Source organism: Platalea leucorodia (assembly GCF_965183815.1).
Source record: "Platalea leucorodia genome assembly, chromosome: 9".
NCBI classification, from domain to species: domain Eukaryota; kingdom Metazoa; phylum Chordata; class Aves; order Pelecaniformes; family Threskiornithidae; genus Platalea; species Platalea leucorodia.
This window is the reverse complement of record NC_138831.1, coordinates 25998993-26013895: the sequence shown is the minus strand read 5'-3', so window position 1 is coordinate 26013895 and position 14903 is coordinate 25998993. Positions and strand designations below refer to the sequence as shown.

Genomic DNA, 14903 nt, shown 5'->3' with positions numbered 1-14903 from the left:
TCAAGTCTCTCTAATATTGTGCAGAAACAAAAATGCATGACTGCATTTCTTTGTTCTCCAGTGTTGCAATAAACCCATCCTTAATGTCACAGCTTCACAAAACTTTTTATTTAATAGTTTGCAAAAAAATCAATAAATCTTGAGCTAAGTACATTAGTAGGGTGGTGCCCCAGCATTAATCACAGAGAGATGTATCCATAGTAAGATGCTGTGTCATGGGGTAGGTGTTTGGACAGGTTAAAAAAAACAAAACAAAACCCACAAAAACAAAAAAAACACCACACAACCAAAAACCAAAACAAACAAACAAAAAAAACCAAACCCCAAAAAACCAACACCAACCAGGCAATTGTGCACATTTGCTACCAAAGTTTCAGTGTAGCTTCATGTCTTCTATTACTGCTTCAGAGCTATTGGGAACATTATGTTATAGTAAATAGTGTGCTCTTTTCCCCACTTTATAAATATGCTATGAGTTGCACATATTCCACTTCTTCCGTGCCATCTCTGATTTTTGCTCCTTGCAGGATATCTGCCATGGAGTTCAACCTGAGTGTACTTGGCAACACTGGGCGTGTCTCATGTGAATTAGAGCTCTTCAGATCTTGTCTCCTAGTCCAAAAAACAAAAAGTGAGACTGCAACTTTGTGAGGAAAGATAAATCCTGTCAGATTCGCTCAGTGGCTCTGGCTCCAAGTGCATAAAATGGGCATACACCTGGGCCAGGTGTAGGAAAACCTCAAAAGGGGTGAAGTGAGGAACTTTTTTAGTAAGCTCTTTTAGCTTTAGTTGCAGAACAACTCAATGTGCTAACACAGCTGTTCCCAGTGCTGTATTTGGGAGGCTCGTATCACGCTGCTGAGCTGTGCTAGGAGCTGCCTGCAGTGGCATCTGAGTGTAGTTTGGATTTCTGCAAGAGCGCTGGGGACAGGTGCTCCAAGCGCTGCTGGGCTTGAAGCTTCTTGCCTGGTTTTGACTGCAGTTGCCACTGCTGGTTTTTTGTTTGGTTTGGTTTTTTTGTGGTTCCCCCCCCCCGAGTGAAATAATATTTCAGAGAGGCACCTGGGAAGGGCGGCTGACTGGAATATGAGTGTCTTGGAGTTTGTTTTGGCTCAGTAATTTTTTTTAATATGAAATGCAATTAAAGCTTGACTTTGCTTTTGAAAACACATGAACAAAACACTATTTCTTCTGCTTCTAAGTGACCACAGTGCTCTGCCTTCCTCTTTCCTTCCCTATTTCTATCTACCTCTGTCTGGAGTCACACCAAGGCTTAGAAAGTCAAGCAGCTTTTCAGCAGATAGACCATGTCACGGCATGACTTGCAACAGAAGAGTGGAGAAGAGTCCAAACTACAGTTTAGCATAATATCTACTTTATTTTTCTCCAATTGGCTTGTGTGAACAAGACACCAACAACACTTGCTATAAATTTTGGAAAATACGGTCTGATGCATACAGTGACTTTCTCTACTGGTTGTGTGGTCTGTCTTTTGCAATATTTCTTTTGAATGTGTTTGTGTTATAACACACTTCTGAGAGCAGGCTAATTTTTCTGTCGCTTGTAAGAACTGTTTTCTTAGTCATTTGCCATGCAGTGTTTGGCGAAGAGGACACAGGTGCTGGATACAATTAGAAAAAACAAAGATTTCTGTCCAAAGGATGGTGCATTTCTGTTATGTAGGGCTGGAGAGAGAAGTCTGTGGTTCATAAACGGAATTGAAGTATAAAAGCTATGATAGTTACACTTGAGTAACTCAGTGACTGTCGTATGTCAGTGGGAATAGTTGAATGCTGAACAAATGTCATAAACACAAGTTCAGGGTGGTAGTTGTTATATGTTTTTATATATATAGAAAACAGCTATAGGTATAGCTGTGCCTGGCTCTCAGCCTCCACCAGACTTGTTTTTGTTTCCTGGCATTTAATGGGTGGGATATGTGTGCGTATCGTGATATAGCCTGAATTTTATACAGGGGTTGTATGGGAAATAAAACTGCTTCTTTTCCCAACTTGAGGTTGCCTGAGCCATGGTACCTAGAGCCATTTTATTTATAAAGCTTTCCTCATCTTATGATGCACCAGTACATGTGCAGACATGATAACATAGGTGCAGGTGTGACTGGAGGCAGTTTCTCCTGTGAATGAGAAAGCAGAGCCAGGCCACTGTGGCATTTCTCCTTTGCATAAATAAATAACTAAATGTTTTAATACCATTTGGTAGTTCTTCTGCTGTAAGAACAGAGTGGGCAAAATTGTAAAAGCAAGGAGCTCTTGCAGCTCCTGCATCTGAGGAAGATGAAAGAGAGAAGGCCATCGTCAGGAGGTGCTGCCGGTCTGCCTCTCCACCCTAAAAGCATTTGCCCATTGCCAGGGAATGCAAACAGCCTTGTCACACAGGTGATCTTATTGCAGTAGTGAAAGTACAGGTTTCTAAACCTTTTGTTCATATATAGTAAACAGTTGAATCTAATATAACTTTTAAGCTTTTTTTTTTCCTCCCAAATATTAGTGTTTTGGTTTATATCTAGAATTAAAAAAATTATTTAAGAGCCTGTAGCTTGAGAACTAGGGGAAGATTATTTTTGGTTTCTTATGCTATCTTAATTTGGCTCTGTTCTAGGAGTATCTTATATCCCAGCCCTTAATTACACAGGACTCCAGTCCTCACATGTGCAAAGGAAATGCAATTAAAATCAGATGGGAAGCTGTGAATTTCATATGCAACTTGCAACTGCTGGTCTTTGTAGCCTAAATAATGTAACTTGTTAGTTGTGTTAATGTCTAGTGATTGACTCGAAATTTTCTTTTTGCACAGAGAAAAGCTTTGTGGTCCATATTTTGAGTTCTTAATTTCACGATTGATACCTGGGGTAGATGATGTAGCTTTGAGGCTGGCTTTTCTGGAGTTACAGCTGTGAGTATGAAGGCAGAGTTGATAAAAACATTAGCTGAAGCACCTCCTTCAAAAAAGTGTTGAAGAAGGCACTAAGTTACGTTAGTGTCTGAGGATTAGGCTTCCCAATTTTCATGCTGATATTTAATAAATTGTTTAAGAGATGATGTTTTATTGATTATTTTGGTGGATTTGGTAGTGTTAGGTTAATGGTAGGACTTGATCTTAAGGGTCTTTTCCAACCTAAATCATTCTATGATTCTGTGATTTTTCTTCTCCTTACAGAAACAGGATATGTATGAGTTGCCATCCTTTCTGACTGCACTGTATTTCTTCCAAAGAGTCTGCATCCTTTTTTGTGAATCCTTCCCATGAAGAACACAAGATCATATCTAGAATATTTATTGCATGAAACATTAAATCTAATCGTAGAATTAGTAATAAATTTGGGCAAACTAAGTTTTGACTCTTGGTGATGATAATGACATGTGAAATTAGGTATGAGCATGTTTACTACAGTGGGGAACTTGAACTGACCCATGACCTCATGAGCTGGTGGAGTTCAGGGTGACAGAAACCATGCCAGCGATACAGCTTCGCTTGCAAGATCAGCCTCTGGGTGGTGACCTGGAGGCTGAACTCTGGTCAGGTTGTGCAGTACCCAAAACAAGGGAGGAAATCAGCTACCTGAGATGTTTTTCTCAATTAATTCTCAGGGTCAAATTATATGTAACTTTATATCCTGGGGTGTACTAGAAAAGTAGGTGCTGAGGAGCAGGCTTTTGGCAGTGGTGAAGGACTTCAGTGATGAAGTTGTGTTTTTGACATGCAGGCAAGAGTGGATTCAAACTGGTCCTGAGGAAATCCCTGCTATTTCTAGCACTGGTGCAGCTCGGAGGGGCCCCTTCCAGAACTCTTCTGAGGCAAAGCTGAGAGGATGAAAATGCTGAAGACAAGCTCTCTAGCAGCAGGAGCAGGGTGGTCTATGGCCTTTAGATCAGGCAAAATCACTTTCAGATCACAGTCTTTTCCTGGGCAGGATTGATGGGAGGCTTCTGTGTAGCGGGAATATTCTCTAGGCTGACAAGCTGAGGGGTTTTGTCAGGTAGATAATACTTAATGGGATTTTATGGCCATCAATTCTCCACACAGTGGTAATGATATTTTGGTGGAGGTATGACTTTTGGTATAGCTGAGAGCCTAGCCAGGCATGCCCTTGTGTTCCAGCTCCCTCTTCTCCACTGTGCTCAGGGGTTGCTGAGGGTGGAGGAGGAAGGAAGGAAGAAGCCACTAAGCCACTGAAGCAACGAGAGTCACAGAAAGGTTCAGACTCATCCATAGGTCAGCTCACCTTTTCTAGACTTAAGGAATTGTAAAACACCACCTGTGAGAACATGTGCAATGTATGTGTGTCTGTCTTAAAATACATGAATACCGCTTTCTGTATGGGTCATAGAAAAATCTGGTCAAGGAAGGATGTAGTAGGTTCTCTTTCCTGCAGAAAAAATCCTGCCACTTGGTCAGTTCTATGAGATATCGTGGCACCCAATTTAACCTTGCAGCTTGTAAGCATGCACATTTATTTGACAAGAAAACGCTAAGAGCAAACTGAATGTACAGCTTGCTTAAACAGCCAATAAATCTAGGTTATATCTTCCTTCCCCAGACAGGAAACAAGGGAGCTATTTTAAAATCTGGCCTTCCTGTACACACTGAAATAGAATGATTTTTCTTGTGCTAGACAGAGCACAACAATACTTTCACATTAAATAATGAGCTCTTACTGTTGCTCTGAATTAAACAGGCAGGATTGGACAGAAATCATTCTTTCTCCAAAAAAGACCGGCTCCAATGATTTCTCCAGGCATTGACCTCTGCAAAGATTAGATCATCCAGGGAGGAGGAGGAGCAAAGCAACCTGAATGGTGGGGAGAGAAGCTTTGCCAGTAACTTTGTTGGGGGTCTACCATTGCATTTCGCTTACTCAGGCATGGGGAAAATTACAGATAAGATCTCCTAATTTGTATGAAGCTCGATTTGATGCAAGAGCCTTTTGCAATCCTAACTGTTAAACAGTTTCGATTATCTAGCTGGAGGCTGTTTCTGCCAAAGGCAAGAGGTCTGCATTGCAGTTGTTAAGGAGAAGAAGTTACGATGTGAAATCATGTCAGCCTGTAGCCTTCAGCTACCCGCAGTGCATCTTTCCCTGTGGCCCTGGGTTTGCGCAAAGATAGAGCCAACACTTGCTCAGACATGGAATATGGCATGTAGCAACTTTTCATTTGCATTGTTGTACTGATTTCAGCAATTAATGTTTATTTTAGCTTCTCAGTGTGCTGGGAAGTAGTGGTCGTCTCTTCATTGCTAAAAATAAGCAGACAAGTTTATATAGTCTAATCTCTCCCTGACATGTGAGGGAACTATAATTTGAATTTATTGGTCTTAACAGTTGCAGATGATTCTGTGTTTGTGTTCAGAACATGCCAGATTCAAGTGCTGGCATATGCTCCTGCCACAATCATTTCCTTTATCTCTCAGCTTTCTGTAGGTGCCTGTTGATACCTGTTGTATTACTTCTGTGTATTCCTGCTGCACACTTGCAAGAGGACTGAGACCATATTTTATTCATTGCTGACATTCTTGTTTCTAACCAGAAGTGGAGAACACTAAGGGAATCTGAGTTTGTATACCAGAGGATGAAGCTTTCTTGGCTAGACTGCTGGATAGATGAAAACAGAAAAAAGATACCATAATCTAACTAACTGAATTGATAGGCTGCCTCTTTCCTGAGCTCGCGTTTGTTTTGAGCTGATTTAGAACTGTTTGGAAAACCATCCTGTTACTTCACAGGTATGGCTGCTAAAATACCTGGATACTATTTTTATAGGAAACTATATTGCCTATTTGCCTATCTCTGAAGATATTTCTGCTAATGTTTTAGAATATATTTTTCACTTTGTTTTTTTACTTGAGCTTCAACTCAGTGTCTCTCTCCAAAAGGATTCATTAGAACATACTTCCAAATTACTGCACTGGGCATAAAGAAAAGGTCTGTTGAAAAGCAGCAGCAAATACATGTCCAAATAAGAACATCTGAAGTCATATGAATCTGTCTTTCTCTTGTGAAAAGGCCCTTCTTGTTTCAACAGATTGATTTCTGATTGGGAAAACTTCTTGTCTGTTGCTTACAGCCAGTGAGACAACATAGGTGTGAATACTGCTTTCCCTGCTTGCTCATTAACTTTTCTTTGAGTCAAGGATGAGAATTTGTAAGAGAAGCAAGAAAACAAAATCTAATTGTTGTGTAAATGACTTGGTTTTCTGTAATTTTATTGGGGGGGGGGGGAGAGTTTCTGTTTGAATACAATCTAATTGATTAGTACAGATAAGGAATAAAATTTTGAAATTTAATTGTAGCTGACCAAATCACCATCATTTCGGGATTTTCTTGTTTTTCCAGGTCAATCAGAACGTGGAGATCCAAAGGGCCCGTCTGCGAGATGATATTAAGGAATATAAATTCCGAGAAGCGCGTTTGCTGCAAGACTACACTGAGCTCGAGGAGGAAAACATCTGTCTCCAGAAACAAGTGTCTGTCCTGAAGCAAAATCAGGCAAGTTTTTCAAAATAGTGAGCATTGCTTTGATAGCACCGGTTAATTCCTGTGTTACGGCATGGTTCTGTCTCGTTTGAACATCCAACCACTTGTTTTCTATGTTTGTACTACTTTTAAGAATATAAGCTCTATCTTTTATTACCAAGAGTTGTCCCAAAATGTTTAAGTTCTTTCTAACTCTGTTTATATAGAGTCATAAGAATTTACTGCTTCTACTTTGACCTTCAAGTCCTTCCATTGCCTTCTCTCTGTTTGATAGAAATGAAGTCTCTACCAGTCTGCTTTGTTATTTGGTTTAGTCTTTTTGCTACACTAGTTTTTCAATGTCTCTTTGCAATACTCTCCATCCATCCATCCATCCATCCTCTTCTACAGTATCTGTAACTGGGTGTATTTCTGAACATGTTTTTATTGCTACTTAGTGCTTACATTATCTCTCCAGTTCTGTACTCCTCCTCTCTTCTAGCTACCTTCATTAAACATGGACTACTGTTAGAGTTGCTCTATACTGTCAGACCTGTGTGACTGCTCATCTGAAATTTGTTGTTCATGTTTCATTGCACAGTTCAGCTATTTTCAGAATTCTAGAAAACTGTGGTTTTGGAACAACTCAAGAATTGCCCTGAGTTATCATTTGTGGAGGTAATTAGATTAGATGTGTGTGGTCTTTGGCACGATTCACTTGTCTTCATCTACCAATTGGGGACTTGCTATTTTTATTCTTCAGGTACTTGTCAGTCTCATTCTATAAATAAAACTCAAGGTTCAATTGAGAAAACATTATAATATTCATGAAATAAAAGCACTTGAAGAAAACAATAGTATTAATACCATCTGTTGTAGTGAGCACACAGCAAAAGCTTATTAGGATTTGCTTCAGATCTCCTTCGGTGTTCTAAATGAAAGCTGCCCTAACAGGCAAGGTATTTGGGATATTGAATATATTTAATTTACCTCCAGGTGAAACTCCATGTCGATGTTTATCACTTTGGCCTCACTGATGTGGCCAAAAGGGGGCTCCAGGTTGGACCTGTTCTCACCTGAATATATTTGGTGTAATTACAATGTTTTGGGTGCCCTGACATCATGCGGTAGAGATGAAGGGGCTATTATGCTCTAGATGCAGACTGGAAGAGATAGTGATCTGGTAAAATCCAACCTATGTAGTTGATTACTTTTGGGTTTCACCTTTTTTTGTCTCATTTGTTGTATTCAGAGGAGCAAGTGAAAGTTCCTAGCTCCATGTTCACATTCTAAAATAACAATATTCAAGAATGCTGTCATTCTGGGCTGAGCCAAGTTCAATCTCAGATGCTATCTTGTCAGTTGCTAGTAATTATTGACTACTGTGTTTATATTCTGGAACCTTTGAAAAGAGACTGCAATCTTAAATATTTGAACTCAGTGGACATATATAGAACCAAGAGCTAATTCTTTTAATGGCAATGGATTATTTTGTTTTCTACCTTGTCCTAATTCCATGTGAAGAATTTTATTAAGCTTTAATTAACCCACTGACATAACTAGAAGAAGCCATCAAGTTTTCCCAGGCTTAACTTGCAGAACTGAATTTACATGATTGATTCCTGGTTTTTAAATCAGGTGTGGTTCAGCACTACCAGATGGCATCTAAAATTCCTTAGCAGTTTGAAAAAATCAGTAGGGTCATATATCATGTGGTATGTTATCCTTTCTTTTGAGGTATGGAAAAGGTATTCTTTAGGCTTCTTTTTTTTCCCCCAAGGGATTACAAATTTTACACTAATGGTTGGTGTTTATAATTTCAGTGCAAGAGCGGTTTAAAAAAATGCAATTTTACAGGTAAAAACTTATAGCATGCCATCAAATTTCATGTAGCAGTTCTATGAGTCTGAAATGTACAGTCTGAATTGTAGCTCTCTCTCAAGATGTGCTGAAATGATGATGACAGAAATGAGAAAACATCTTATTTTGAACGTATAAAAGCACAGTTTGACTGCTAGCTGCATCCTAACAGTTTTAAGCCCAGTGGCATATTCTAACAACAGTACAGCATAGCTTTGCAATGCTGGGTTTTGGAAATATTGAGCTTGAATTTGTGGGAAAGTTGGCCAGGGAATTTGTTAATCAAACAGAGAAAGCGTTTGCATAATGTGCTAGGAAAGCCTGTTTTGTGATGCCTCTGTATCACACACTCTATCTCCCACCTGTCCTAATTAAGCTGGAATAGATCAGATCATTTGACAGTTTGCTTAGAAATTTTATTCCATGGTCTCTATGAAGGTAAGCAGTGTTTACAGTCAGAATGCCAAAACTAGACTCCAGAACTGAAAAAATGTTTCTGTTCTCACCATATTTAGTGAAATCAAACATTCAAAAGTAAAATTACTTGGTGCCTTGTGGGCAGACATTTTCATTAGGTCCCGTCCCCCCCCCCCCCCATTTGTATATCTCCAGGTGGAGTTTGAAGGCCTGAAACATGAAATCAAAAGGCTCGAAGAGGAAACAGAATTTCTCAACAGCCAGCTAGAAGATGCCATACGGCTGAAGGAGATCTCCGAACGCCAGCTTGAGGAGGCCTTAGAGACGCTGAAGACAGAGCGGGAGCAGAAGAACAATCTTCGTAAGGAGCTCTCTCACTACATGAACATCAATGACTCCATGTACAACAGCCACCTGAACATCTCTTTGGATGGATTGAAGTTCAGCGATGAAGCCACAGAGCCCAATAACGATGAAATCATGAATGGATTTGAACAAAACTGCCTCAGCAAACTCAGTAATGGCAAAAATAGTACATCAACGCCCAAGAAAAATGAAAGCTTCCCTCCAGCCCCAAGTCTAGTTTCAGATCTTCTGAGTGAATTAAACATTTCTGAAATCCAGAAGCTGAAACAACAGCTTGTACAGGTAAATGGGTTTCCTAGACAACTGTGTACTTCCAAACAGCTGCTAGAGTTTATTTGGGCTGTAATTTCAGTCTTTTCAATATCTCATGTGACCACCATACAGTATGAACTATATTTGGAAAGGCTCTGATTGATTTAGAATTTGAGGATGTTAAATGTTTGTCAGTAGAAAACCATAGCTTTTTTTTTCTTCTTTTTTTCTTTTTTCTTCTTTTTTTCTTTTTTCTTCTTTTTTTCTTTTTTCTTCTTTTTTTCTTTTTTCTTCTTTTTTTCTTTTTTCTTCTTTTTTTCTTTTTTCTTCTTTTTTTCTTTTTTCTTCTTTTTTTCTTTTTTCTTCTTTTTTTCTTTTTTCTTCTTTTTTTCTTTTTTCTTCTTTTTTTCTTTTTTCTTCTTTTTTTCTTTTTTCTTCTTTTTTTCTTTTTTCTTCTTTTTTTCTTTTTTCTTCTTTTTTTCTTCTTCTTTTTATGCAGAGAATCTAGCAGTCATGTCCTATGTTTTGGAGGAAAGTTGTAATGCATCTTCTGTGCAGTACATGCTGTGTCTACTTCACTATGTCACTAGTGAGAAAGGCAGTATTTTGTTCAAAAATTGATAGTTACTCCAGTCATCCTCATGAAAAGGAGTTTTGTACACCATAACTATTTTCTGTAATTAGTTCCAAGAACTTGAAGTTTTAATCGGTACCAAGCATTTCTGTGTTATATTTGCGGTATTGGGAGGTTGGAGAGTTTGAAACAAGGTACATATTTGTGTTGTGTAGTTAATAGATTTAAAGTTATTTTCTCAAGCATTTTTAAAGTGTTCTGTAAGAAAAAGCCTTTGTGGAAAAATTTGCTGGATTTTTTCAAAATTAGAACTTTCAGAGGAGAAACTTCAAAAGTTTCCGTATTTTTGAGTCTTTCATGAAGCTCCAAGCTTCCACCATAGACTAGCTGCATGTTTTCTAATATTTACTTGATAATTTGCAAGATAACAGTAAACTTTAGCTAATCTTAAGCTGAAAGGATGTTTTCACAGTGTGTTTTGAAGTGGAAATGAGAAAGAATTGGCAAGGAACACTGTGCTTGAGTTTTAGAATAAATTAAATAGTCTTTTCTATAACGTGCAAGTGATCGGATTTCTGTAATTATATGAACCTTGGTTAAGTTGCTGTCTCTTATAATAAAACCATTTAAGTGATACAGTTCCCTTTACGTAGATGTCTGTGTTCATGCATTTCAGATGGAAAGAGAAAAGGTGAACTTGTTAACAACGCTACAGGAATCTCAGAAGCAGCTGGAAAATACACGGGGGGCCCTCTCAGAGCAGCATGAGAAAGTTGGCAGACTGACAGAAAACCTGAACGCAATGAAGAAGCTCCAGGTCAGCAAGGAACGTCAGTCTGCCCTTGACAACGAGAAGGACCGAGACAGCCATGAAGATGGAGACTATTATGAAGTTGACATCAATGGGCCGGAGATCCTGGAGTGCAAGTACAAAGTGGCTGTGGCAGAGATTACTGACCTAAAAGAAGAGCTTAAAAATCTTAAAGCCAAATACAAAGAATGTGAGTCTAAGTATGAGGAAGAGAAGAGCAGATATGACACTGAGAGCCAAGCTCTCACTGAAAAGATCACCTCACTAGAAAAATCCAGCAAGCATGATAGAGAACAGGTGGCCAGACTGGAGAAGGAGCTGAAAAAAGTCAGTGATGTTGCTGGAGAAACACAGGGCAGCCTCAGTGTGGCCCAAGATGAACTAGTCACCTTCAGTGAAGAACTAGCCAATTTATACCACCACGTCTGCATGTGCAACAATGAAACTCCAAACAGAGTGATGCTGGATTACTACAAGGAAGGTAAAGGTGGACGCAGTAGTCCCGAGACCAAGGGAAGGAGGTCTCCCATTCTTCTTTCTAAAGGGCTGTTAACTATAGAGCTAGGAAAGGCAGAGAATGGAAGCGGTGACAGCAGCCCATCTCCAGTGTCATCTCTGCCATCTCCTGTGTCAGATCCTCGGAAGGAACCGATGAACATTTACAACCTGATCGCTATAATCCGGGATCAGATCAAACACCTGCAAGCTGCTGTGGACAGAACAACTGAATTGTCCAGGCAGCGTGTTGCCACTCAAGAACTTGGGCCAGTGGTGGACAAAGACAAGGAAGCTCTCATGGAAGAAATCCTGAAGCTGAAGTCCTTGCTGAGTACCAAGAGAGAACAGATAGCAACTCTGAGAACTGTGCTGAAGGCCAACAAACAGGTAACCCGGTCTTACAGATGTGAAGGTTATAGTGTCAGGGAACTGGGTCACAAACACAAGAGAATTTATCTTTGAGGTCATACTGCCACATCCTCAGCTCAGTAGGGCTTTTGTTGCTGATATTTGTTTGGTACAGGGCTGAGGCAGGCTGTTTCATTAGAGGCACGCAGCTGTCCCCCTGTAAAGGTGAGAACTGGGGCTTTAAATGACTTCTGCTTGTCACATGCTGATGAGACTTTTTATTAAGCTTAAGGTAGCTTCAATCTACTGCCTGTCTGAATTATATCAGGTTATAATTAATCTAAGACACCTAAAATGAAGAGGTAAATCTTATTTTCTACTGGAAAGAATTCTAGTAGTTGCCCTTAAAAGAGTTCTTAAACTTATGTATTCTTCTTTCTCAAATTTCAAAATAAAAGAAAACCTTTCAATGTGAGGATGTGATAGAAGAACATGGTCAAAGTTACAGGGGTGAAAGGTAAAATGAGTCTTTGGGGATTGGGCTGTGCCGTTTGATACATGGTAGCAGTCCAGTGGATGAAAATAAGTGCCATTAGACACCATGTGACATGCTTCATTGTCTCCTCTAAAGTTACAGTAATGCAAATCGAAGTTGTCTTAAAAAAAAAAAAAAGTATAGCGTTGTTTAAGAAGTATATACATACTTTGTTTTCTTTTGCACATTTTAATAAAGGTATCCCAAAATGTAAGATAGGCAAAGTGCTCTAAGGGTTAGAGAACTGTACAAGTGATTGATGAATGCATTTTAATATAGAGATACTAAATAGGCTTTTTTTGTTCTTTGTGTTGAAGTATGTAAAGTTTAATTTCTTTTAGTAGTTGGAGATAGGTGTCACTAAATGTATATTCTGTAACTTCCTAGATGCTGCTGTGTGGTTAGTAGGAGTAGGAGACCCATATCTGTTTCCAGTGTTCAAAAACGAAATTTTATTTAATCTGTACAAGAAAAGTTGACCAGAAGTTTAACATTCCAGTGCAAAGTAAATGTTTTGTCATGTGAACAGTGATTAGAAATACCTTAGCCAGCCACTTTGTGAAGAGTTTCATTAACTAATATGTTTCTGTTCTTCTTGGTAAACAATAGACTGCAGAGGTAGCCCTTGCCAACTTAAAAAGCAAGTATGAAAACGAGAAAGCTATGGTTACAGAGACAATGATGAAGCTGCGAAATGAGCTGAAGGCTTTGAAAGAAGATGCTGCTACTTTCTCATCCCTGAGAGCAATGTTTGCTACAAGGTAAAGAACATACAACTCTGCCAAATGTCATTCCTTGCTTGTTTGGGGGAAGAGCTGAGCATCCTGCCCACCTACCTATGCAGAGAGTGGCAGGGTGAGGTGCCTTCTTCCAAGTTTGTTGCTTACAGTGTTTGTGATATGTTCCTGTTGATGAGGAAAATGCCAGGGATGTGGTATGTTGCCACAAAACAAGAAGTTGTTGTGGTGGTATTTATTTAATTCAGATGCAAGATTATCGCTGGTTCTTGAAAGCCATTAACTCTGAGAAGGAGTGACATTTAACAGTGCAAAATGAGCGTTTATTACGCAATGAAAACGTGAATCTGCTTGACCTGTGATGATCCAGAAAAAAGTAGAGATGTTGGAAACATCTTATTATTTTTAGGTTGCCCATCCTGCACTTGGCATCTCTGTCATTTCATTTACCCTGTGTGAGCTGATTTGGGTTGCACATGTCTTTGGAACTTGCTTCTGCTTCTTAGTTGTGCTTTGTAGTGTTAACAGACAAAAAATACTTGCTGACACATCATGTGATGTAGAAGTTAAATGCTATTTTTATCTGTATGTTGCTTACTGCTTACTGTCATTGACTTCTTCTGTAAGTCTACGCATTTCTTTTGGGGAATGTTGAGGCAACAACATCATGTTACAAAATCCAGATCTGCTTCACAGCTAAGGAACATTCAGTTGGCTCCTGTGTGGAGACGATCCTGGTAAACATGAAAAGAAAAGGCTTTATCTGAAAGTTGTCAGTTGCAGCTTGGTGGGATTTACAGGGACATTACTGGCAATGTTCATTTGCTTGTGTATTCCATGCATTGCCTAAAGAAGATGGAGAAGAGAGACTGTAAAGAATGCTGTTTAATGTAAACTAGACACTTGCTTTTAAGCTAACCCAAGGGGATGGGAGAGTCTGTGTGTGCTGTACGCTGCTTCATTCTCTGCATTGTCTAGACACTTTTTCAAAACAAAACAAAACAAAAACCAAACCAACAAATGAGAAAAGTTTTCTTTCTGTCATCTGCTAAAAAGTACCATAGTAAGGAATCACGAGGGTGCTTATGAGGATTCCTGAGGCTTTTCTGTATAGTCTTTTGTGGGGGTGGTTCTGCAGCAGCTCTCATGTTCCTTGAGTAATCTTAGGCTTCCTGGTGATTCAGCCTTTCCCAGCCAGTATCTATGCATGTGGGTAAGCATGAAAAGGAGAAATGGATACCAAGGAATGCTAAAGGTTGAACTGTGGCAGCTCGTTATGCTAGAGAAAGGAGTGTAATTAATATGCAGAAATTGCAATCTCTTTGTTAGTTGTAGATCAGCTTGAAGCTGAAAGGAAAGAGGAAAAGCATACTGTTAACTTTCAGGTATTTTTCCTAGATGCAGATAGTTGGCTGTCTAAATTACATGTAACTGCAGTATGTTTTCCCTACATGTTGATTTTCCTGTCCTAGTGTAAAAGTGAGAGAGTGAGTGTGAACTGGTTTGGAGAGGAAGAATCGTTACAGAAATGCCAGAGGGGTAGTTCTCTCTCTGCCTTTCTCTTGGTGCGTTATCTAGAGGTCAATCTTGTCCTTTTACTGGGAAGACAATAATGAAGATTCCTTGGCATGGAGAAATTGGAGGCAAAATAAGTTTTTCTGAAAGCAACAGACTTCAGAGCTCTGTCCTGGGAGCTGTCACGGGTAGTTGTGGTTGATTAGAGGCAGGAGTGAGCTCTGTTTGGGGATGCACAACAGACTCCCCTGCCTAAATGAACAATTATAATTTCTGAATTTATGCTTTTCTTAGTAACTGTAGTGAAAAAAATAAGGGGCCAAGAGCTGAGGATGGAGACATGGTCCGCTGAGTCTTTCGTCTTGTGAGTGCATGCATTCCTGATCATTGCATGGCAGATAAGCAGCTGGGCCTTGTATTTTTGCATCTAGCCTGAGACAGTGGCAGTTGCACAGAGCATGAAGAATTGCTTCTTTCTCCCAGTGTGCCCAGTGTTTCAGGTGCCACAATAGCTA

At 39.4% G+C, this 14903-nt stretch overlaps 1 protein-coding gene across 3 annotated transcripts in view; it reads left to right on the top strand.

Annotated features, from left to right (window-relative positions):
* The window catches only part of BICD2 (BICD cargo adaptor 2), a 98733-nt gene that overhangs the window by 67852 nt on the left and 15978 nt on the right, over window positions 1-14903 (top strand). For all 3 annotated transcript variants that reach the window (XM_082322247.1, XM_082322246.1, XM_082322245.1), the window contains exons 3-6: window positions 6356-6508; window positions 8948-9400; window positions 10621-11640; window positions 12746-12897. In XM_082322247.1, the coding sequence (XP_082178373.1) occupies window positions 6356-6508; window positions 8948-9400; window positions 10621-11640; window positions 12746-12897 (1778 nt within the window). The remainder of the gene's footprint in view (window positions 1-6355; window positions 6509-8947; window positions 9401-10620; window positions 11641-12745; window positions 12898-14903) is intronic.